The sequence below is a fragment of the Petaurus breviceps genome, unplaced genomic scaffold (genome assembly GCF_028583685.1).
Source record: "Petaurus breviceps papuanus isolate PSGF00001 unplaced genomic scaffold, PetGlider_PUasm1.0 90721, whole genome shotgun sequence".
Classification (NCBI taxonomy): Eukaryota; Metazoa; Chordata; class Mammalia; order Diprotodontia; family Petauridae; genus Petaurus; species Petaurus breviceps.
Window position 1 is genome coordinate 7,260,862 of NW_027187322.1, and position 24,123 is coordinate 7,284,984.

A 24,123-nucleotide genomic window follows, 5' to 3' on the forward strand; every position below is an offset into this window, starting at 1 on the left:
TCACCTCTGCAGCACCTCTTATCAATGTCACCTCTGCAGCATCTCTTTAAAATCCCTCCTTTTTCCTCTGATATTCCACCCACCCTGTTGCAGATACTTATCACCACACACCTGGACTACTACAATTGTTGCTGGAGGAGGGGGTCTGACTGCCTCAAATCTCTCCCCATTCTATTACATCCTCCAAAGATTCAGCCACTAAAGTGATTTTCCTGAAGTATAGGTCCAATTGTGTCTCCCCCACTCCCCTACTTAAGAATCTCTCAACTTTGGGGGCAAATAAAAATATCCTTTGTTTGGCTTTTAAAGCCTTTCCTACTTTACCAATCTTCCTAAACTTTACCACCCTCTATGATGATGGAAATTAGGTGGCGAGTAGATAGAGTGCTGGGCCTGGAGTCAAGAAGACTGTGACCTCCTTATTGTTCTTTGTTATTTCCATTTAATAGTTGACTAAACTGAGCCTGAGAGAGATTAAGTGATTTGCCCATAACCACACAGCTACTACTATGTGCCAGGCACAAAAGGCAGCCCCTACCCTCAAGGAGCTTCCTGTCTAACGATGGAGACAAGATGTAAACTATGTACAAATGAGCTATAGACAGGGTAAACTGGAAACAATTAAAGATATAATAATATCTATTATAGATATAATAACATCTATTATAATATTATCTATTATAATAATAGATAGAGGGAGGGCAGCGGAATTAAGATCTGGAAAGGCCTCCTGTGGAAAGAAGGAAGGAAGCCAGGAGGTAGAGATGAAGAAGGTGAACACTACAGGCATCAGGGACAGCCAGTGAAAATTCCTGGAGCTTAGGGATGGATTATTTTGTATGAGAAGTAGCTAGGAGGCCAGTGTCACTGGAATAGAGGTATGTGGCAGAGTGTAGCATCTAAGAAGACTGGAAAGGTGTGTTTGGGGTGGGGTCGGTTACGAAGGGATTTAAATGCCCAATAAAGGGCTTTGTATTTAATTCTGGAGGTGAGAGGGAGCCCCTAGAGGTTATTAAGCAGGGCTGTGTGTGTGTGTGTGTGTGTGTGTGTGTGTGACATGGTCAGACCTGTGCTTTTGACAGCTGACTGAAGGATGAACTAGTCTGGATAATCCATCAGCAGCCAGGTGGAGGCAGCACCAGAGGCAGGATTTGAATTCAAGCTTTCCTGATCCAAAGTTGAGCATTTGTTCCACTATCTACCCCATGTTGCCTCCTCCAAACTGCCCAAGAAGACAAGGTTTTGGGAAGGCTGTTATGTTACAGTGAATCACCAGTTCATTGGCTGTGAGTTGGAAGGACCATAGAAGGCCTTTACCCTATTTACAAAGGAGGAAACTGAGGCCCTGAGAGGAAAAGAGGCTTGTCCAGGGATACACAAGTAGCAATTAGCCAGGATTCAAACCCAATGACTTAAAATTCCCATGTTTTATCTTGCCCTACTAGAAAGTCAGAAGGAAAATGGAGGAGGATATAAGAGAGAGCAGATTGGGGAAAGGGGTATTCAGTAGGATCACTATTTTGGGGTGGGGGTAGGGGAGAAAATTTGTAACTCAAAATCTTGTGGAAATGAATGTTGAAAACTAAAAATAAATTTTTAAAAATCCCCATGTTTCTTAATCATATCCTCCTGGTTCTAGGTGTTGCTAACATGGTGTTCTAGAATAGAAACAGGCCGCCTCAGAGTGAGCATGATCAAACTCTGTTCTAAGTGGCTTATCACATGAGAAAGAAAGGCCTCCCATCTTAGCAAGCCTGTTTCCTTTATAGGCATCAGCATCAATACTAGTAGCATCATTACTAATGACCCATTTTCATTGGCATGACACAACAATGGAGGAAAGCGTTTTCTCATGACAGCAGGTTGTGGCAGGGATTGCAGCCACTATCATTCCATTTTCCAGATGAGGAAACTGAGAACCAAGGAGAAATGACTTGACCAGGGTCACATGGCTTGTGAGTAGGACTAGAACCTAGGATACCCTGAACAGAATGTTAGCTCCTTGAAGACAGGAACTGTTTCACGTTTGTCTTTGAATTCCCATTCTGGTGCAGTGCTTGGAAATTGTCAGGTGCTTTCTCCTCTGTTCAAATAAACCCTTAGATCTGTGGCCTCAGCATGTAGGCATTCTCTCCTGGGATCCACGTTCCAACCGTTTCTAAGTGACTTTCTCAATCCACGTCCTCCCATAAGCTTTTCCTATGGGATCCTACTAACATGGCAGAGAAGGCTTCCTCCTAACTAAAGAGCAGAACAATCCCTTTGCCTTTTGATTCTAAAATAGTTTCTGGGGCTCAGCTCCTTCTGAAGCCAGTAACGAGGACAGGCTCTGGGTGGTCTGTTCATAGGGACTCAGCAAGAGGATTCTCAGGGGCTCTTCAGTGACCAGCGATTCGCGCCTGGACAGCTTTCTCACTGTTCTCCTAAGTTCAATCCCTCAAAGGGATTTCCCTCAAGCCCAGGTCTGACCATTTTACTTCTCCTACTCAGTCCACTCTTGTGGCTCCTTCTCATGGTCAGGATCATTAAATTGGTCTTTCTTGTCTTTAAAACCCTGCCCTTGTTCTTCCTTTCCAGTCTTCTCACATTTTAATCTCCTCCATGTGACTCTGGAATCCACCAACCTGGTCCTCTTCGCTCTTCCTCAGAAGCATTCCAATGACCAACGTCATGAATGTTCACTGGCTGACCCAGTGCCAGGACTGTTCTCCTTCCCTACCTCCACATCCTGGCTTCCTGAAAGTCTCAGCACAAACGCCACCTTGTTACCCTCTGCTAGCTCCTTCCCTCTGGGACTCCCTTCCTCTTAAGCTGGGCATAGGAGGCGGAAGGGAATGTCCATCAGACATTCTAGGAGACACAGTGAATCCTGATGAATCTGGAGACCTAGCCTTAGGTCACAGAGATAGCCAAGGGTCTGAGAGGAGAGACATCACTTCACACCTTGTCCTCGGACCTGCCTGTTGAGCCAATAGGCTGAGACCATGTAGAGTAATGAACTGAGAATTCTCCAAATAGATTCTCAAATACGATTTTAACAATCATTCCTTTCTGGGTAAAATGTAATGGAAACACTACAAAAACTCCCTCCCCCCAACCTTAGTTCTTTCAAGGGTTTAAAACACAAGCAATCACCAAAACTCCCATTTTTTATGGTGCATAATACACACATGCTCGACTAAGGAAGATTAAGAATCTGCTTTGACTTGCCCCCCCCCCCCCAGCTAAGGTAGTGATTAAGAGACAGATGATGGAACAGATGTTTCCCTTGTTCCAGCCACGCCCTGTGATTTGTGCTTCTCTCCAGCAATGAGGCCCCTTTACTGTCTGCTCAAAAGCAGTTTCCCAGCTCAAACAGCTGGCCTTATGTTTCATAACAGCTCCAAAGACAAGGCAGAGTCAGTTCAAAGGAGGACTCAGTGACTCTCTACTCCTCAGGTCCCAGGTGTGATAGTGTCACCTCCATGAAGCTTTCCCAGATTGCCCTCTTCCCCCCAACACTGAACCCAAAGGCCCATTGAGGCCCAGGCTGCATGCTTCACCTTCCCCATCAGATCCTCTCTGAGGGCGAGGTTTTTGTGTTCATCTGTGTCTTTCTAATAGTGCCCATTTCTGTAATGACGTCCTCCTGTAATGACCTCACAGGTGGACTTGCCCAATAAATGTTGGCAAATACAACCTCAGCCTCTTGTCTAGGAATGTGCCTTCATCTGGTCACTCAGGATTACTGAGACCACCAAAGTAGCTTCATCTCTTTTCCCATGTGGCAAAGGAACACCACTGAAATCCCACCTGACCACCAAGACTGGATCCATGGCACACACTGCCAGATTGCCTTTATCCTGCTGCCTTCAGGGAAGGGCAACTTAGAAATGTGCTGCCCACATCTGGTCAGTCAGTCAGGCCACAGCATTCATTAAGTGCTTACTCCATTCCAAGCATTGTGCTGATGTCTGAGCATACAAAGAAGGACAAACTTCTCCTGCCCCCAAGGAGCTCCCATTCTAATGGAGGAGATGATGTGCAAATAACTGGACAGGCTGTGGCCAGACGAAGTGGGATGTGATCTCAAAGGGAAGGGACTTGGAACGTTAGTTTCACTGTGTGGCTAGCACAGGGGCTAGATGGGTTTTTGTTGACTGACACACTCATAGAGAGAATTCGGCCTAACAGGAAGGAAACTTAGCATGTGAGAAAGGGTACTGGGTTTGCAGTCCAGGGATCTGGGTTCAAATCCTAGAGCAGCCCCTACTATCTGGGGAATCCTTGGAAAAGCTCATAATTTCTCTCAGCCTCAGTTTCTCCCTCTATAAGATGAGGCTCCAGATGGACCACACTCTTTTTCCATTCTTCACCAGAACTCTGGCCTTCCCATGGATCCTGTACTGCTCCCAGTACAGATTTTGACCCATCTGTGCCTTTTCATCTGGTATGACTCTTATCTCCACCCTCCCGCAATCCGGTCCAGAGGGTCTACCCCACGCACTTCTCTGTGCCCCTGGACACTGGATACCACAAGGGGTGAGTGGGATGCTCACCCGATGTCCATCGCCTCACCTCCTCTTCCTGTCTGCCTTCACTTTGATAATATCGTTCACTCAGATGCTGCTGCTCAGCATGGTGGACCCTGTTGTGGCCTGCTCACTACCCACCACGTCTCCATCGCCCTGACTGATCTTCAAGCTTCGGCATCCAGAGACAGCGCTATCCCCATCCCTGATAACCTAGATTTCACAAGCATGAGAGCTCTAGGGAGAGAAATCCTGCCCCCAGTGCAGGTGGCATGGTCTAGGGCACGGAGAAATTAACAGGGTCACACGACGTCAATGTTTCAGGGGCTTGAACCCAGACCATGATCTCTCCACTGGGCCACACTGCTGATGTTAAGCAGCTGGATTTCTGGTTCAGGAAAAAGCTAACACATAAGTTGAATGAAAACCTGCCCACCATCTCTCCCTGACATTCCCACTCTTGGCCCCTTACCTGATTGTAAAGGGCACAGATGTGTAGGGCAGTGTTCCCAGAGGCATTCTGGGCCCCCATGTCAGCTCCATAGAACAACAAGTGCTCAAGGTGGTGGACGTGTCCATAGCGACAGGCCTGTAGGAGACAGAGGTCAGACACTTAGGAGGCAATTAGCTTTGGACCCAGCCCTTGCCCCGCACACCTGCTTCCTACAGTCATTGAACATGGGCCCTCCAAGCCCAGGAGCTAGGTCAGAAATAGACCCCACGAATGCAGAAACTGCAGGAGAGAGTGATGGTTAGACTGACAAACCTCTCAGGCACACCTCCCTTCAGTGCAGGGCCACCACAGCCCCTGTGGGCCAGAAACCATTGCTAGTTTGGAAATAAGCCCCTGCCTGTACCCTCTGCCCATTGAAGAGTCAATCTAGCTAAGTGATGAGAGTCTCATTAAAAAGTGTGACCCTAAAGCGCCGGCGCAGAGGCAGGCCCGAGAGGAGGCCCAATCAACTCAGGGGGCAAGTGGCCACTACCAGGCCTATCAACAAAGGGCTGGGACTGGAAAGAGCAAAGTAAGAACCAAATGCAGGGCCCTTGTCCAGGACAGCAAATACTCCTGGGACTACCACTCCATGGCCCATAGAAATTTTTTTAAAAGCCCCTATTAGGACCTCCAAGGACTAGGATGGCAAAGTGAACCCAGCCTGCTCAAACCCCCCCCCCGACCACCACCCTGAAAACATAGTAACTATTGTCCCAGGGCAAAACCCTTAACAGTAAAGGCTTGGGGATCCCTAGAGGAAGGGCGTGGCAAGGGCCATGCCTCAAAATGGGCAGAAAGCAGACCACAAAGACTCTGGAGTCCTACCCTCAGAGGGGAGGAACCAAACTCAGAGGGAGACAATGTGGACTCCACACACACAGCTGAAACATCAACAGGGAATGGGTCCCAAGCACAGAGAGCTCTCCTAGATGAGCTCAGAAGGAACTTTGAAAACCAAATGAGAGAGATAAAAGACAAAATGAATAATTCTTTTAAAATCAAAATTTCAAAATTAGAAAAACATTATAATGAAGAAAACAGCTACTTAAAAAGAAAAATGTGTGATATAGAAAAGGAGCTCCAAAAACTAACCAAGGAAAATAATTTGCTAAAAACTAGAATCAACCAAATTGAAACAAATAACTCTATGAGGAACCAAGAATTAGTCAAACAAAACAACAAGAATGAAAAATTAGAAAAAAGAGGTAAAATATCTCAATGGAAAAATAACTGACCTGGAAAACAGATCCAGGAGAGATAATGTGAGAATCAGAGGCCTACCAGAAAATCATGATGAAAAAACTGAGCCTGGACAACATTCTCCAAGAGCTCATTAAGGAAAATTGCCCTGAGATACTAGAACCTGAGCATAAAATAGAAATTGAGAGAATCCACTGGACACCTGCTGAAAGAGATCCCAAACTGAAAAGTCCTCGAAACGTTGTGGCCAAACTCCAGAACTATCAGATAAAAGAGAAAATACTTCAAGCGACCAGAAAGAAATAATTCAAATATCGAGGGTCCAGTGAGGATCACACAGGATTTGGCAGCCTCTACAATGAAAGATCGGAGGAGGTGGAATATAATTTTCTGGAAGGCAAAAGAGCTCGGGTTACAACCAAGGATCACCTATCCAGCAAGACTGAGCATATTCTTCCAGGCAAAGACATGGTCATTCAACGATATAACAGATTTCCAGACCTTCCTGATGAAAAAGCCAGAGCTCAATGGAAAATCCAAACTCCAATTATGAGATGCAAGAGTGACATAGAAAGATAAACAAGGAAAACACACACACACACACACACACACACACACACACACACACCCTGCTATTTAATAAGAGCAAACTGTTTATAGTCAAGTAGAGGGTATGAGTATAAAATACACAAAATGACAATTAAAAAAAATCTTATTGAGGGCTACAAAGGGACTGCAATAGAAAAAGAGGAAAGAATGAAGCAGAAAAGGATAAATTATGCCACACAAAGAGGCATAAAAACAATATAGTAGAGGAAAAGAAGGGAGGAAGATGAGAATCATATGAGCTTTTCCCTCATTGTTTCTGGTGCAAGGAGGGAATAACAACCAGTTAAAACATAGAACTCTATGGATAAGAGACACAAAATGTATCATATTAGAGGGAAAGAGGGGAGGGAGAGGAGCTTCGCATGAGATTTGTTCCTGTCACTCTTGGTGCGAAGAAGAAATAACATACTTCATTAAGAATAAAAATATCCTACAGGCAGTAGGAGGGGGAAAGGGCTACAAAAGGGGGGGGTGGTTAGTAGGGAGGGAAGAAGTAAGGAGGAAGGGGAGGAAAAGGGAGGGGGGCTGATAAGGGAATGCTGAGAGAGGCAGTGGTCAATAGGAAAACTATTAAGGAGGGAAGGGAGAAGGGGAGAAAAAAATAGAAGCATTAACAGTGGAGGGAATAGGATGGAGGAAAGAAACAGATAATAATCATAAGCGTGAATGTGAATGGAATGAACTCTCCCATAAAAGGGAGGCAGATAGCAGAATGGATTAGAAATCAATCCTACAATAGACTGTCTACAAGAAACACATCTGAAACAAAGGGATACCCACAGGGTAAAGGTAAAAGGCTGGAGCAAAATATATGATGCCTCAGCTAAAGTAAAAAAGCATGGGTAGCAATCCTTATCTCAGATAAAGCAAAAGCAAAAATTGACCTAATTAAAAGAGATAAGGAAGGAAACTATATCCTGCTAAAAGGCACCATCGAGAATGAAGCAATATCATTACTTAACATATATGCACCAAGTGATATAGCATCCAAATTCCTAGAGGAGAAGGTAAAGGAATGAGAGGAAGAAATAGATAGCAAAACTATACTAGTGGGAGACCTTAATCTCTCCCTCTCTGAACTTGAAGTATCCAACCTCAAAATAAACAAGAAAGAAGTTAAGGAGGTGAACAGGATTTTAGAGAGGGTAGATATGATAGATCTCTGGAGAAAACTGAATGGGGATAAAAAGGAATATACTTTCTTCTCAGAGGTTCATGGCACATACTCAAAAATCGACCACGTTCTAGGGCATAAAAACCTCACAGTTCTGTGCAGTAAGGCTCAAATATTAAATACATCCTTCTCAGATCATGATGCAATAAAATTATATGCAATAAAGGGCCATGGAAAGACAGACTAAAAACTAATTGGAAATTAAACAATTTAATACTAAAGAATGAGTGGGTCAAACAAGAAATTATAGAAACAAGTAGTAATTTCATTCAAGAGAATGATAATAATGAGACAACATACCAAAATTTGTGAGATGCATTAAAGACAGTTCTTAGAGGAAATTTTATATCCCTGAGTGTATACATGATTAAATTAGAGAAAAGGAGGTTAATGAATTGGGCATGCAATTGAAAAACCTAGAAAAAGAACAAATTCAGAATCCCCCAAAAAATACTAAATTAGAAATATTGAAAACCAAAGGAGAGATTAATAAAATTGAAATTAAGAAAACTATTAGAAGGGGCATCCAGGTCGCACAGTGAGTAAGAGCACCGGCTCCAGTGTCGGGATGACCTGGGGATCGAATCCGGGCTGAGACACTTAGCACCCACCCAGAAACACCTGGCCGTGTAACCTTGAGCAAGTTACTTAACCCCAATTGCTTAAAAAAAAACTATTGAATTAATAAATAAAACTAAGAGCTAGTTTTATGAAAAAAAAAACAATAAAATTGATAGACCCTTAGTCAAAATGATAAAAAAGAAAGAAGAAAACCAAATTATGAGTGTCAAAAAATGAAAAAAAATGAAAAGGTGAATCTACCTCCAATGAAGAGGAAATCAAAACAATAATTAGGAATTCTTTTTCCCAATTGTATGCACATAAATTCGACAATCTTAGGGAAATGGAGGAATATTTACAAAAATACAAGTTGCCCAGATTAACTGAAGAGGAAGTAAATTACTTAAATAACCCCATCTCAGAAAAAGAAATTGAACAAGCCATCAGTCAGTTCCCTAGGAAAAAATCTCCAGGGCCAGATGGATTTACTAGTGAATTCTATCAAACATTTAAAGAACAATTGATTCCAATACTCTATAAACTATTTGGGAAAATTAGTGAAGGAGTCCTACCAAATTCTTTTTATGACACAAATATGGTACTGATGCCTAAATCAAGAAGAGATAAAACAGAGAAAGAAAATTATAGACCAATCTCCCTCATGAATATAAATGCAAAAAAATTTTAAATAAAATATTAGCAAAAAGACTACAGCAACTTATCTCAGGAATAATACACTTTAATCAGATAGGATTTATTCCAGGAATGCAAGGATGGTTTAATATTAGGAAAACCATCAGTATAATTGATCATATCAACAATAAAACTAGCAGAAACCACATGATTATCTCAATAGATGCAGAAAAGGCTTTTGACAAAATACAACATCCATTTCTATTAAAAACACTAGGAAGTATAGGAATAAATGGAGCCTTCCTTAAAATAATAGGTAGCATCTATTTAAAATAACCAGCAAATATTATATGTAATGGGGATAAGCTAGAAGCATTTCCCATAAGATCAGGCGTAAAACAAGGGTGTCCACTATCACCCCTCTTATTCAATCTGGTACTAGAAATGTTAGCAGTAGAAATTAGAGAAGAAAAAGAAATCAAAGGAATCAAATTAGGCAAAGAAGAGACCAAGCTATCACTCTTGGCAGATGATATGATGATATACTTAGAGAATCCTAGAGAATCAAGTAAAAAACTACTTGAGACAATAAATAATTTTGGCAAAGTTGCAGGATATAAAATAAACCCACATAAATCCTTGGCATTCCTATATATTTCAAATGAAATTCAACAGCAAGAGATAGAAATAGAAATCCCATTTAAAGTTACTGTAGACATTATAAAATATTTGGGAATCTACCTGCCAAAACAAATCCAGGACCTATATGATCAAAACTACAAAACACTCTTCACACAAATTAAGTCAGATCTAACTAATCGGAAAAACATTAATTGCTCATGGCTGGGTCGAGCTAATATAATAAAAATGACAATTTTACCTAAATTAAATTATATATTTAGTGCCATACCAATTAATTTACCAAAAAACTACTCTATAGAGCTAGAAAAAAAATAGTAACAAAATTCATTTGGAAGAATAAACTGTCCAGAATATCAAGGGAATTAATGAAAAGAAATGCTAGGGAAAGTGGACTATCTATACCAGATCTCAATCTGTATTATAAAGCAGCAGTCATCAAAACTGCTTGGTACTGGCTGAGGGATAGAGGAGTGGATCAATGGAATAGAATAAGCACACGAGATTCAGCAGTCAATGACTATAGTAATCTATTGTTTGATAAACCCAAAGACCCCAGTTTTTGGGACAAGAATTCACTATTTGACAAAAACTGCTGGGAAAACTGGAATATAGTATGGTAGAAACTGGGCATAGACCATTACCTAATACCATATAGCAAAATCAAGTCTAAATGGGTGCATGATCTAGGTATAAAGGTTGATACTATAAGCAATCTCGGAAAACAAGGAATAGTTTACCTGTCATATTTGTGGAGAGGGAAAGACTTTATGACTAAGCAAGAATTAGACCACATTGTAAAATGCAAAATAGATAATTTTGATTACATTAAATTGAAAAGCTTCTGTACAAACAAAGGCAATGTAACCAAGATTAATAGGGAGGTGGGAAATTGGGAAAGAATTTTTACAACCTATGTCTCTGATAAAGGATTCATTTCTAAAATATACAGAGAATTGAGCCAAATCTATAAGAATACAAGTCATTCCGCAATTGATAATTGGTCAAAGGATATGAATAGACAGTTTTCAGAGAAAGAAATTAAAGATATCATAAGCACATGAAGAAATGCTATAAATCACTATTGATTAGAGAAATGCAAATCAAAACAACTCTGAGGTACCACATCTCACCAGTCAGATTGGCTAAGATGACAAAACAGGAAAATGACAAATGCAGGAGAGGATGTGGACAAATTGAAACACTAATGCATTGCTGGTGGAGTTGTGAACTGATCCAACCATTCTGGAGAGCAATCTGGAATTATGCCCAAAGGGCTATAAATACTTTCATACCCTTTGATCCAGCAATACCATTTCTAGGGTTGTATCCCAAAGGGATCATCAAAGTGGGGAAAAGTTCCATATGTACAAATTATTTATAGCAGCTCTGTTTGTGGTAGCAAAGAATTGGAAATTAAGGGGGTACCCATCAATTGGGGAACGGCTGAACAAGTTGTGTTATGTGCATGTTATGGAATACTATTGTGCAATAAGAAATGAGGAGCAGATAGACTTCAAATTTACATGGAGAGGCTTATACGAACTGATGCTGAGTGAGAAGAGTAGAGCCAGGAGGAATTTGTACATAATTACAGACACAACGTATTGTGATGACCAACTTTGATAAACTGGACTCTTCTCAGGAATCCAGAGACATAATTCAAACCCAAAAGACTCATGATGGAGACAGATGTTTACATCCAGAGAAAGAACTGTGATTGAACCCAGGTTGAAGCAAACTACCTGCCCTTTTTCATCTTCTTGTTTGGTTTTGTTTCCTTTCCCATTCTTCATTCCATCTGATGCAATCCTTCTTTATAACCTGACTAATTCCTAATGTGAAAATATTTGCAGATACTATACTTGATTGTATACCGCCATGGGGGGTAGAGGGAGGGAGAGAAAATTTGAAATTCAAGGAGTTGTGCTAATGAATCTTGTAAACTAAAAGTAAACAAATTAATTTAAATTTTTTTAGGTGTTACCCTGGATTCTAAGCTTTTCAACCACAACAAGTCATGAAGATCAGGGAACAAGGGGCTGCACTCTACACTGGCAGAGGGTATACTCACACCCACAAAATCAAATATCTCCTGAAGCATTTATCATGCACCTTATTCTATAGCATCCCTCAGGGGAGAACTAGGCAAAGTACAGACATAGCAGAGATACATTAGGTCTTGGTGTGAGGGAAAATCTCCAATAATGAAATTTAGCCCCAAGAGGGACCTGGGTATCCAGGGAGCTGTTCATCACTGGAAATGGGACCTTGGTGGCCAGGGAGCTGTCCATCACTAGAAATGGGACCTTTAGGGCCAGTGAGCAGTCTGTCACTAGAAGTGGGACCTTTGGAGTCAGGGAGGTGTCCATCACTAGATGTGGGACCTTTGGGGCCAGTGAGCAGTCCATCACTAGAAGTGGGACCTTTGGGCCAGGGAGCTGTCCATCACTGGAAGTGGGACCTTGGTGGCCAGGGAGCTGTCCATCACTGGAAATCTTCAAGCCAAGAACAGATCACAAACTGCTGAGGATTTGTTTGCTTGGTTCCTGTTCAGATTTGGTTTGGATCAGATAGTCTCTAAGACTGTGTGAAAGGGACCTAAGGGATTGGCCCAGATTTCTGAGCAGGCTTCTCACCAAAGAGCCTGGAGTTCCAGGACACGTGCTAAGTGTTCATCGGACTATTTCTCTGGAGCCTAACAGGAGATCCTGCCCTAAGTCATTCCCGATGAACTGGGATGGCCAGCCTCTGCCCAGGGCTCCAGGCATCTCTCCCCTGCATCTGCAGGGTGGGGGAGTCCAAATATGCACATGCCAAAGGTCTCCAGGGAGAGCCTGGATGGGAGGAGAGGAGGGCAGTGCCGGCAGGGAAGAAGCAGTGTGTAGCCAAGATAGAGCAGAAAGGGGCCACAAGAGGGCAGCAGCACAGCCTGTCAGGCCCTTCCAAAGGACATCAGCTTCAAGTTAGAGTAAGATCCCAGAATGTCAGAGATGGAGGGAATGGGGAGAGAGTAACGTGGGAAGGCCCTCAAAGACAGGCCAGCCCCTTCGACCTTACAGATGAAGACCCTGAGACTCAGGGCATAAAGGGACCTCAAAGACAACATTTTCCAGTTAAGGAAATTGAGGCAGGAGAGAGCTAAAAAAAATGGCCCAGAGTCATTCAACTAGCAAGCATCTGACGCGGGATTCTAACTCAGGTCTTCTCGACTCCAAGTCCAAGACTGTGGACTCACCCAAGGTCACCCTGGTTGTCGGGGAAGCACCAGGCTCAGAATCTTGGAGTCTTCTCCATCCTGCCTCTGTTGGACACAACGCCCTCCCCCAAGCCATCAGGTACCAGAGCAGCCATCCTTCCCTCACCTACATGCCCCTTGTGTGCTCAGGGCTCCTCCCTCATTCCTGGTGCCCACTTGGGGAAGGGCAGGGTGGAGGCACTCCTGAGTATGGCTGAGAGGAAGGGAGAGTGTGTGGGAGAGAGGAGGCATTCCTGGGCTTGAGGTGGCCGCCAGCGGCAGAGCTGGACAAGGGAGGCTCCGGAGTGGGCAAAACAGACACCCAGAAAGGGCTGGCAGCCCTGACCTGGCGGTGATGCTGCAATGGCCACGCCCCGTGATGGCGCCGTTAGCACACCATCACAAGAAGATGGGGGAGCCGTTCTATGAAAGGACTGGCAGGCTTTCAGACGAGGGAGCCCCGTCAAGGGCCCCTTCTTGGGTATCCGAGGATGAGGAGCTAAGCATAAGTATTAGCAGCACGGGCAGGAGACCAGGATGACATGGGCAGAGGAGAGAAATGTGAGCACCGGCTGGCACTGAGCCATCTGCCAAGGAGGATGCCCTGGGGGGGAGGTCTATGTCCAGGGGCAGGGCCTGAGTGTTAGTGGGGCCACCACTCATACACATCATACACACACATGCACATACACATCATACACACACATGCACATACACATCATACACACACACGCTCATACACATCATACACATGCTCATACACATCATACACCACACGCACAACACATCATACACACACACATGCACATCATACACACACGCAATGCACACTTACATACACAAAAACATGTGTGTGCACACAAATGCATACCTGCACACTGGTCATCAGCTTACGTCATAGCCGTGCAGTCACAAGCTGTGGCCAGAATGCCTGTGGGTAGTGCAGGGCATGGCGAAGGGACCTGAAAAGCTGCCCATCATCAGAGCTGGTCAAGGCTTTCGGACCGGGCACTATCGGTCTATCTGGGGAAGCTGGGCATTGGATGGCAAAAGTAAACACTGGGCCACGCCCGCCAAGCGCCCGGGGTGGGCTTGGGGCACGGAAGGTCTGAAGTGCCTTCTCTCTCCCTCTCCAAATTTCAGGGCAATCTAGACCCCACCAAGGGCCGGCAGCAGAAAGATGAAGCCACAAAATCCCAATCCAAGAGTTCTCGGAAGGTCACCAGGTGGCGCCAGAGTGCGCAGAACTCTAGGCAGGGCATTGGGAAGACCTCATTCCCAGCTGGCATCTACTCCTAACTCCCAGGATGACCCGGGAACTGGGCTGCAAAACGGGGATCCGAACAGCATCTGCTTCCCAGCGCCCGACACCAGTGGGGCCGCTCTCTGGAAGCTGGACGTCTCAGTAGGATCCCTACAGCAGTGACCATCCAGCCCAGCCCAGAGCAAGAATCCCTGTGACGTCACTCCTCTGCCCAGGACCCCCGGGAGGGGACGTTGACTCATGATGCTGAACTGAACCCTGAGCCCACTCAAGGCTCCCGCTCTTTCCCCTGGGCCTGAGAACAAAGGTCGACTGGTCCTCCGTGACCCGACAGCCCTTCAGTGCCTGCAGAACACCGCTCCCAGGCTCAGCGTCCCCCTTCCTCTGACAGGACCCCCAGCTGCCTCTTCTCCATGCTGGCCATCATCCTCGTGTCCTCGTCAAACATGGCACCCAAGACAGGCTGTGTGTCCAGAATGGAGGACAGCGGGGCTCCCGCCTTCCTAGGCCACCTGCTCTGACTCTCCTGGGTCAGCCCACATTGGCATTAGTTTCAGGATCACCGAGAACAGGATGGGGGTCGGGCCCCAAGCTCCTCATTTACAGAGGCCTGAGGATGGCAAGTGATTGGCAAAAAAAGTTCAGAAGGAGAGTGCTGCTCCGTCACCACCTAGGCCTGAGACAGAGGGGTGATGCCAGAGAAAACACTGGGCTTGGCCTCAGGAAGGCCTGCATTCAAATCCTGCCACTGGCACTGACTAGTTATGTGACCCTGGGCAAGTCGCTGCCAGCTCTGAATATGCCTACTATCCCATACCACAGGCAAAGCAAACAGAACTGAGAATATCAGCCCTGCTGCCACCCTCTGCTGTGTCCTTGGCAAAGGGGACTCCCAACCCCAAGGCCGAGGACTCATCTCTGGAATGGTCAGCACAAGGCGGATCATTACTTGGAGGATCTCTTAGACAAGGGGTGGCTGAAAGTGCAGGCACAAAACAAGCTTGAATCCAGATCAAAAGCAGGACAAAAGAGAAGAGGGAAAGATCCCCACCCACCTCCACACACAGGGGCCCTTGTTATCCAGGGAGAGAGGAGAGGTGCTTTCCAGAACCAGGCCTCGAAGGTGCCCGGGGAGGAGAAGCCAAATGCCAGCTGCTGCAAGGGCCTACAAAGAAGGGAAACTGCTGCATTGCCAGGGATGGGCCAGCTCAGCAGAGACTTTCCACCTAACACATACCAGGGCCCCAAATGAGGACAGTCAGAGATGAGGCTGCAAGGAAAATCCTATTATAATGACCTCCGTGGGGCATCCAGATTCCATTACCAAGGAGAAATCTAGTTATCTCGTTCAGTACTAGAAATCTCTGGCAGCAGAAGGGGCCTGGGACAGAACCCAGCTGAAGCCTGGTCTCTAGGGGGGTATTAGCAAGTAAAAAGTGAATCTTTGCATTCCAGCAAAAAAGAAGGAGAAAGGGGCCCATCCACCCTCCCTTCCCCCATTTCTCCGAGCCCCTGGAACAGCCTGTCCTTTGGGATGGAGGGCTTAGGAGGGCAGGGATGCAGGAGAAGAAAAGAACAATGATCTGCAAAGGATTGTGGGCAAAGCAAGAGAAAACCGCTGCTAGACCAACGTCAATAAAATGACTACAACAGCCATAGCAAGAGCACACAGTGGGGCTTCCTAAATGCATACTTCCAGTGATGATGGCTGGCTTTCTGCTTCTGACTGGGTACTCACAAACCCCGGGAGCTGGGGCTATGTCTGCCTCACTGGACCCCAGGCTGAGAGCTTAGGTGGCCTGCCCAGGGCTCATCCACCTGCTCGCTGAACGAGGCAGGATTTGAACCCAGTCCAGCACTGGGCACCCCATCGAAAACAATAGCAGCAGATAACAGTTATAGGTGCTTCAGGTCCTGCTCCCAGATATAAATGATCTCACCCAGTCCTCATCATGACCTGTAAGGGAGCTACTAGCTCTTCCCCTTTTGTAGATGAGGAAACTGAGGCCAAGACAGTGGAAGGGTCACAGAACCATGAGCCCAGGTAGGATTAGAACTCACATCTCCCTGCCACTGGGGTCAATGTTACCCACTCTGCCTCCTGCCCCCAGTTCTCCACAGGCCTTGTCTTCCTCTGTCCCACACCTCTGATCTGTGGTAGTGGGGACTGTATACAGAAGAATGCACTGCTTTCCTGATGACATGAGCTCGAATCCCAGCTTGGACACTTACTGGGTGTGTGACCTTGGGCCAGTCATTTTCTCTCTGAGTCCCAGTTTTAAGATTCAATGCCTGTTAAGGTACTTTACAGCAGAGGTATCACACACCCAGCCCATGATCTGCCACACTCCCAAGTGATTAAAATGTAAGTGGGAAACAGCAAACGAAATAAAAATACAGTCAAGTAGAGATAACATCCTACTTAACGCCAGGTCACTGTGCAGCCTGCGGGAATCCCTGCAGACTCCAGGGCTAGCGGTCCCCCCTTCTGCTCTAAGGGCTTTCAGTCACGCCCTCTGAGCCCCACCAATTGGGCACTCTTCTGCTGCTCTGCCAGGGCCTGGACACTCCCATTTCTCTAGAGCTGTGATGTTAAGAAAAGCCTGCGACTCAGCCTCTACAGATGAAGCAGCTGAGACCCAAAGGGGTGTGACTGGTCATGCAGTTGTTAACTGTTGTTGCAAGGAGAGAGAGTAGCTCAGTAAAAGAATATACTGCGGGTCATTAGGGAGGACCAAGAATCGATTGGGTTTCATGTGATTTCTGGAATGTCTTTTGTAGATTCTCTGCTGGAAGGAACCTAACATGCCAACTGTCTATTTTGCAGATGGAGAAATGGAGGCAAAGAGAGGGGAGGCCTAGGGTCACAAGCGCCTAGGGAGGATTTGAACCCAAGCTCCCCGATTTTGAGAGATGCCCTCTTCACTCTCCCATGCTGCCTTGGTAAACAGCCTCTCAATGAGGCAGAAGCCCAAGCCCACCTGATGAATTTCACACCAGCCATTCTCATCCTTGCAGCCCACTGTGGCGTGCTCATGGAGGAGCAGCTCACAGCAGTAAGGGTCCCCTCCAACGACTGCCGTGTGATACAGGGGGGTAAGGCCATAGCTGTCCTTGTAGTCCGGAGAGGCCCCGAGCTCCAGGAGAGTCTGCAAAGAAACCACAGACCACAGTCATTACCCTCCGTCCCACATGGTGAATGTGCAGGAAAGGCACAGAGACCGGCCAGAAGGCTCACTGGTGGCCACTCTCTGATGGACCTTGTTTTGCTGACCCTAAAAAGCCATTGGGAAAAACAAAACAAAACAAAACTGGAACCTGATCAGTTAGAAAAAGTGGAGGGGAGGTTAGCAGGCACACACAAGGAATGTCAGCCAAGCTCCGTGCACCATTGGGCTCCATCCCCTGAGATGGTCGTGTCCTGCCCAATCAAGCCCCCAAGGCCAAAGGTCAGTCTGTTGAGGAGGAAGGACTGTTCAAGGACATGTTCCAATGCATGCATTCACACAATAAGCATTATTAAGTGCCTACTGTATAGAACACGCTGTCCTAGAAGATCAGTGGAAAAGGCACAATGGAAATTTATGTGATGACCTTGGCCATTTGGGAGCAGCTGTTATATCTTAGCAGGGGTATGACCTCTTGAGGGTGGTTAAAAGGAAATGAGTTGACTTAACACAGTATTTAAAGGAGTATATCTAAAACAAAAAATCTTTGTCAGAGAAAATGCCAAACAAATATCAGTGTGAGAAGAAGTAACATAATCCAGATTCCTGGCATCCTGCCCATGCCCCTACCATTGCACGAATGCTGCTGCTTTTCCCCACAGGCAGGTCCAGTGATAAATAAGGTTAGATTTCACTAGTAGCTTTCTTTTTTTTTCCAATTTTTTTTAACGTATTTATTTAAAGTTTTGAGTCCCAAATTCTATCCCTCCCTCCTTCTCTCCCCACCCCCCTCACTGAGATGGCAAGCAATCAGATACAGGTTATGCATTTTCATTAAGTAAAACATTTGCATATTAGTTATTTTATATAAAACTCAAAAGAAAAAAAAAATGAAAGAAAGTGAAAAATGGCCTGCTTCAGTCTGTATTCAATCAATATCAGTTCCTTCTCTGAAGAAAGATATTGAGGCTTCTAGCTTGTCCCCATTACGGACAATGCTTGCTGGTGGTTTTAGGTAAACGTTGCTTACCATTTTAATGTAAGCTCCATTTATTCCTATGCTCTCTAGTGTTTTTAATAGGAATGGGTGCTATATTTTGTCAAACCTTTTTTATGCATCTATTGAGATAATCATAATATTTCTGTTGGTTTTGTTATTGATATGGTCAATTATGTTGATAGTTTTCCTAATATCAAACCAGTTTTACATCCTTGCTATAAATCCCACCTGGCCATAATGTATGATCCTTGTGACATAGTGTTGCCATCTTTTTGTTAATATTTTATTTAAATTTTTGCATCAATGTTCATTAGGGAAGTTGAGCTAATTTTCTTTCTCTGTTTTGGCTCTTCCTGATTTAGTAAACAGCACCATATTTCTGTCATAAAAGGAATTTGGTAGGATTCCTTTTATTTTTCTATATAGTTTATATAGTATTGGAATTAATTGTTCTTTAAATGTATGGTAGAATTTGCATCTGGTCCTAGGGATTTTTTCTTAGGAAATTCATTGATGGCTTGTTCAATTTCTTTCTTTTCTAAAATTGGGTTATTATATTTATTCTTCTGTTAACCTGGGTAATTTATATTTTCATAGCTACTCACCCATTTCATTTAGATGGTAAAATGTTTTGGCATAGAATTGGGCAAAATACCTTCAAACAATTGTCTTAATTTCCTCTTCATTGGTAGTGAATTCAACCGTTTCATTTTTGATACAAGTAATTTGGTTTTCTTTTTTCCTTTTTTAAATTAAATTAACCAATGGCTTATCTTTATGTTTTTTAAAAATAAAAACAACTTCTAGTTTTAATTATTATTTCAATGGTTTTCTTATTTTCAGTTTTGTTGATCTTTCCTTTGATTTTTTAGGATTTCAAATTGGGCATTTAATTGGGGCTCTTTAGTTTGTTCTTTTTTAGTTTTTTTTTTTGTTTTTATTTATTTATTTTTAGCTGCATGTCCAATTCACTGATCTGCTTTTTCTCTATTTTATTGATATAAACAATTAGAGATATAAATTTTATCCTAAGTAACACTCTGGCTCCATCCCATATGTTTTGGTAGCTGTCTCATTGTTGTCCTTTTCCTTAATGAAATTATCAATTATTTCTATGATCTGTTCTTTGACCTACTTATTTTTTTAGGATTAGATCAATCAATTTCCAATTGATTTTTAATCTCTTTCCATTATGTATATATTGAATATATTTTTTGCATTATGATATGAAAAGGATGCATTTACTATTTCTAATTTTCTGCATTTGGTTGTAAGGTTTTTGTGTCCTAATATATGGGCGTTTTTTGTGTAGGTGCCATGTACTGCTAAGAAAAAGATGCATTCCTTTCTATTCTATGGGATATTCCATTTTCTCCAGAGATCTACCATATTTAACATTTCCAGAATTTTATTTTATTTACCTCCTTAAGTTCTTTCTTGTTTATGTTTTGGTCAGATTTATCTAGTTTTTTTTTAAATTATTGATAGCTTTTACTTTTATGTGACCCATTTTCCAACATCTTTCTCTGCCAGAGAGCAAACCTTTATAACAAAGAAGAAAAAATAAGAAAAAAATGTTTAAAAAAAACTAATCAAAATATTAAGTTAAGTCAGCATATTAGGTAGATATCCATAGTCCCTCATCTCTGCAAAGAAGGAAGGACAGTGGATTCTCCAATCTCTTCTTAGGGCCAAGACTGGCCACTATGATTTCACAGCATTAAGCTTTGGTTGTTTTATTTTTGTTGTTCTTTCTGCTTACATTGCTGTAATTATTGCATTTGTTTTTCTCATTCTCCTTTCTTCACTTTGTTGTTGTTTAGTCATTTCCATCCTGTCTGACTGTTTGTGACCCCATTTTGAGGTTTCTTTTTTTAATTAAATTTTATGTTTATTTTTAGTTTACATCATTCATTTCCACAAGATTTTGAGTTACAAATTTTGTCCCCATCTTTCCCTTACCCACTACTGCCAAAACAGCAATCCCACTGTATAACCCTTCTCCCAGTCTGTTCTCTCCTATATCCTCCCCAATCCCACCTCCAACTTTCCAGTAGGGCAAGATGGATCTCTATACCCCAGTGCCCATATATCTTATTTCCCAGTTGCACGTAAAAAAATTATATATGTGTGTATGTATATATTTAAACATTTGATTTTAAAACTTTGGATTCCAGGTTATTTCCCTTACTCCCTTGTCACCCATATTTATGGGGAAGATAGGCAATCCAATATAGATTGTACATGTGTAGCCACTCAAAACATTTCCATAGTGCATATATTGTGAAAGACTGACTATATTTCCTTCCATCCTATCCTGCCCCCCACTTTTTCTATTCTCTACTTTGACCCTGTCCCTTTTCAAGTGTATGCTTCTAACTTCCCTCCCCCCCAAACTGCCCTCCCCTCAATCATCCCCCCTCTCATCCCCTTCCCCCTTACTCTCCTGTAGGGTGAGATACCCTAAATCGTGTGTATGTCATTCCCTCCCTAAGCCAAATTCAATGAGAGTAAAGTTGACCCATTCCCTTTTGCCTTCCTCTTCTTCCCCTCCAGTGTAAAAGTTTTCCCTTAGCTCTTCTATATAAGATGATTTACCTCCATTATGTCTCTCCCCATCTCCTCTCATTATATTCATCTCTCACCTCTCAATTTCATCTTTTAAGCATCATCCCTTCCTATTCAATTGGTCCTGTGCCCTCTGTCTATGTATATCTGTACACTTATATGCACACATTCACATATGTATTCATATGCCCATATACCCTCCTATATAGACATATGTATGTATGTATGCATGTGTGTGTATATACATATATATGTATATATATATATATATATATTCCCTTCAACTATTCTCACATTGAGAAAAGTTTCATAAGTTACAATTATCACTTTTCCATGTAGGAATGTTAATAGTTCAATTTTGATAAGTTCCTTATGATTTCTTTTCCCTGTTTACCTTCTCATGCTTCTTGTATCTGAATGTCAAATTTTCTATTCAACTCTGGTTTTTTCATCAAGAATGCTTGAAAGTCCTCTATTTCATTGAATGACCATATTTTATCCTAAAACATGATGCTCAGTTTTGCTGGGGAGGATATTCTTGGTTTTAATCCCAGCTCCTTTGACCTCCGGAATATTATATTCCAAGCCCTGCGATCCCTCAGTGTAGACGCTGCCAGATCCTGTGTTATCCTGATTGTATTTCCACAATATTCAAATTGTTTCTTCTTGGCTGCTTGTAATATTTTCTCCTTGATCTGGGAACTCTGGAACCTGGTACACTATTCCTAGGAGTTTTCTTTTGGGGATCTTTTTCAAGAGGTGATTGGTGGATTCTCTCAACCTCTATTTTGCCCCCTGGTTCTAAAACATCAGGGCATTTTTCCTTGAGAATTTCTTGAAGGATGATTTAATAGGTTCTTTTTATGATCATGGCTTTCAGGTAGTCCAATAATTTTTAAATTATCTCTCCTGGATCTATTTTCCAGGTCAGTGGTTTTTCCCATGAGATATTTCACATTGCCTTCTATTTTTTCATTTTTCATTTTGTTTAATAGTATCTTGATTTCTCATAAAGTCACTAGCTTCCGTTTGCTCCAATCTAATTCTGAAGGAATGGTTCTCTTCAGTGAGCTTTTGAGATTCTTTTTCCATCTGGCAAATTTGGCTTTTTAAGGCATTCTTCTCCTCATTGGCCTTTTGAGCCTCTTTTGCCATTTGAATCAGTCTATTTATTAAGGTGTTATTTTCTTCATTCAGGTTGTTGACTCTTTTCATGATTTTCTTGCATAATTCTCATTTCTCTTCCCAATTTTTTCTCCACTTCTCTTATTTGGTTTTCAAAATCCTTCTTAAGCTCCTCTGTGGCCTGTAACCAGTTTATATTTTTCTTGGAAGCTTTTGGTGTGGGAGTTCTGACTTCATTGTCTTTCTGCTGTTCCATGCTTTGATCCTTTTTGTCCCCAAAATAGGAATCTAAAGTCAGATTGCTGTGCTTGCTTTGCTTTCTTTGTTTGCTCATGTTGCTACTCAATTACTAGACTTTTGAGCTTTTTGCCACAGCAGAACTCTGCTTCCAGAGAGGAGAGCTTTGTACCACATCACTGGGGTTTTCTCAGCTGCCAGAACTATTAGTTGGGTGCCCTCTCTGAAGCCTCTACTGGCTCTGGCACTGGTCACCCATCCCAGGACCTCCACCCTAGACAGCAATCCAGATCTAAGCAGGTTAAAGCAAGAGCAATTACCCCTCAGACTCGTCACTTGATTCCCTTACAATTTGCAGGCCAGAAGCTCTGAAGCAGCCACATGGTGGCGGCCACCACGCCTCAGCCACTTCTCCCTCCAGGGGCAGAGGCTGGACCTTACTCCCAGACTCTCTGTTCCCTAAGTCTACAGTGACCTCTCACTTTGTCTTTGGCATTTATAGGTTGATAATTCTGGAAACCACCACAGCTGCTGGTGATCCACTCTCCCCAAGTCCCTCTAGCAGTGGCTGGTCAGGGCACCCTGAAGCTAAAACCCAGATTTATCTCGCTCTGAGGTCCCCTACTAGTATAGTTTTATTATCTATTTCCTCCTGTAATTCATTCAACTTCTCCTTCAAAAATTCAAATGCTACACCGTTTGGTGCATATATGTTTAATATTGATATGACTTCATTGTCTGTGGTATCTTCCAGCAAGACAGATCTATTTTTTCTTTTGCTTTGCATGAGATCATGATTGTTAGCCCTGCTTTCTTTGCTTCAGTTAAAGCATGACAGATTCTGCTCCAGCCTCTTACCTTTACCATGGGTCACTTAGTGTTTTCATGTGAGAGTTGGCCTCTGGTCCTGTACTGGCCCAGGCTTTCCATGCTGGGGCTCATGGTCTTACTGCTGGCTTTCACTGGGCTTTGGGGCTTAGCCTCTTGCTCTCTCTGGAGGGTAGGCTTTCCATTCTGGTATGAGGGGATCTCCCTGTTGGCCTCCCCTGAATGTGGGGGTTACCTGCTAGCCTGCTCCAGGGGTGGGGCCTTGCTTCTAGATTACTATGGTAATAAGTCTTTCTGGTGGCTAGCCCTGGTTGAGGGATCTTGTTGCTGGTCTGCCCCAGATATGAGGCCTTGTTGCTGGGTTGCTATGGAAACATAGTACTGGCAGGTAGGCCCCACTGGGCAGTCAGGGTCTCACTGTTGGCCAGCTTGGGGGCAGATTTCACTATTGGTCAGCCATGGGGTCAAGGCCTCACTGGTGGCTTGTGCTCGGGGTAGGGTTGCTGGGGTGGGCCTTGCTGTACTACAAAGACAAAGACTGCCTCGGGGGCTGCTGACTGGCAGGAGGGGGGGCCCTTACTGGTGGATTGCCCCAGGCTTGGAGCCCTGCTCTGAGGCCAGGGGCTGCTGCTGCTGCTTTTAGACCCTGCTCTCCTCCCACCCCAGTGAGAGAGACCTTTCCTGCCACGCTGCTTAACTCCTTCCCTGCTCCTGGCCAGTTCTGAGGTAGTTTTGTAACTGTTTGGAGGGGAACTTGGGAGGGCTTCAGAGGGTTCCTTTCTTACCCCACCATCTTGGCACCTGAAGGTCTCACCACTAACTTTAATGGCTAAGAACATAAGCCTCTTGACCAAAAGAAAAATAAAACAAAAA

The 24,123-nt window shown here is 43.7% G+C and overlaps 1 protein-coding gene across 1 annotated transcript in view; it reads right to left on the minus strand.

The window, feature by feature from the left end:
• The window catches only part of SHANK2 (SH3 and multiple ankyrin repeat domains 2), a 698,541-nt gene that overhangs the window by 570,641 nt on the left and 103,777 nt on the right, over positions 1-24,123 (minus strand). The window contains exons 8-9 of the mRNA XM_069066555.1: positions 17,307-17,474; positions 4,984-5,100 (exon numbers count right to left, since the gene is read on the minus strand). Coding sequence (XP_068922656.1) covers positions 4,984-5,100; positions 17,307-17,474 — 285 coding nt within the window. The remainder of the gene's footprint in view (positions 1-4,983; positions 5,101-17,306; positions 17,475-24,123) is intronic.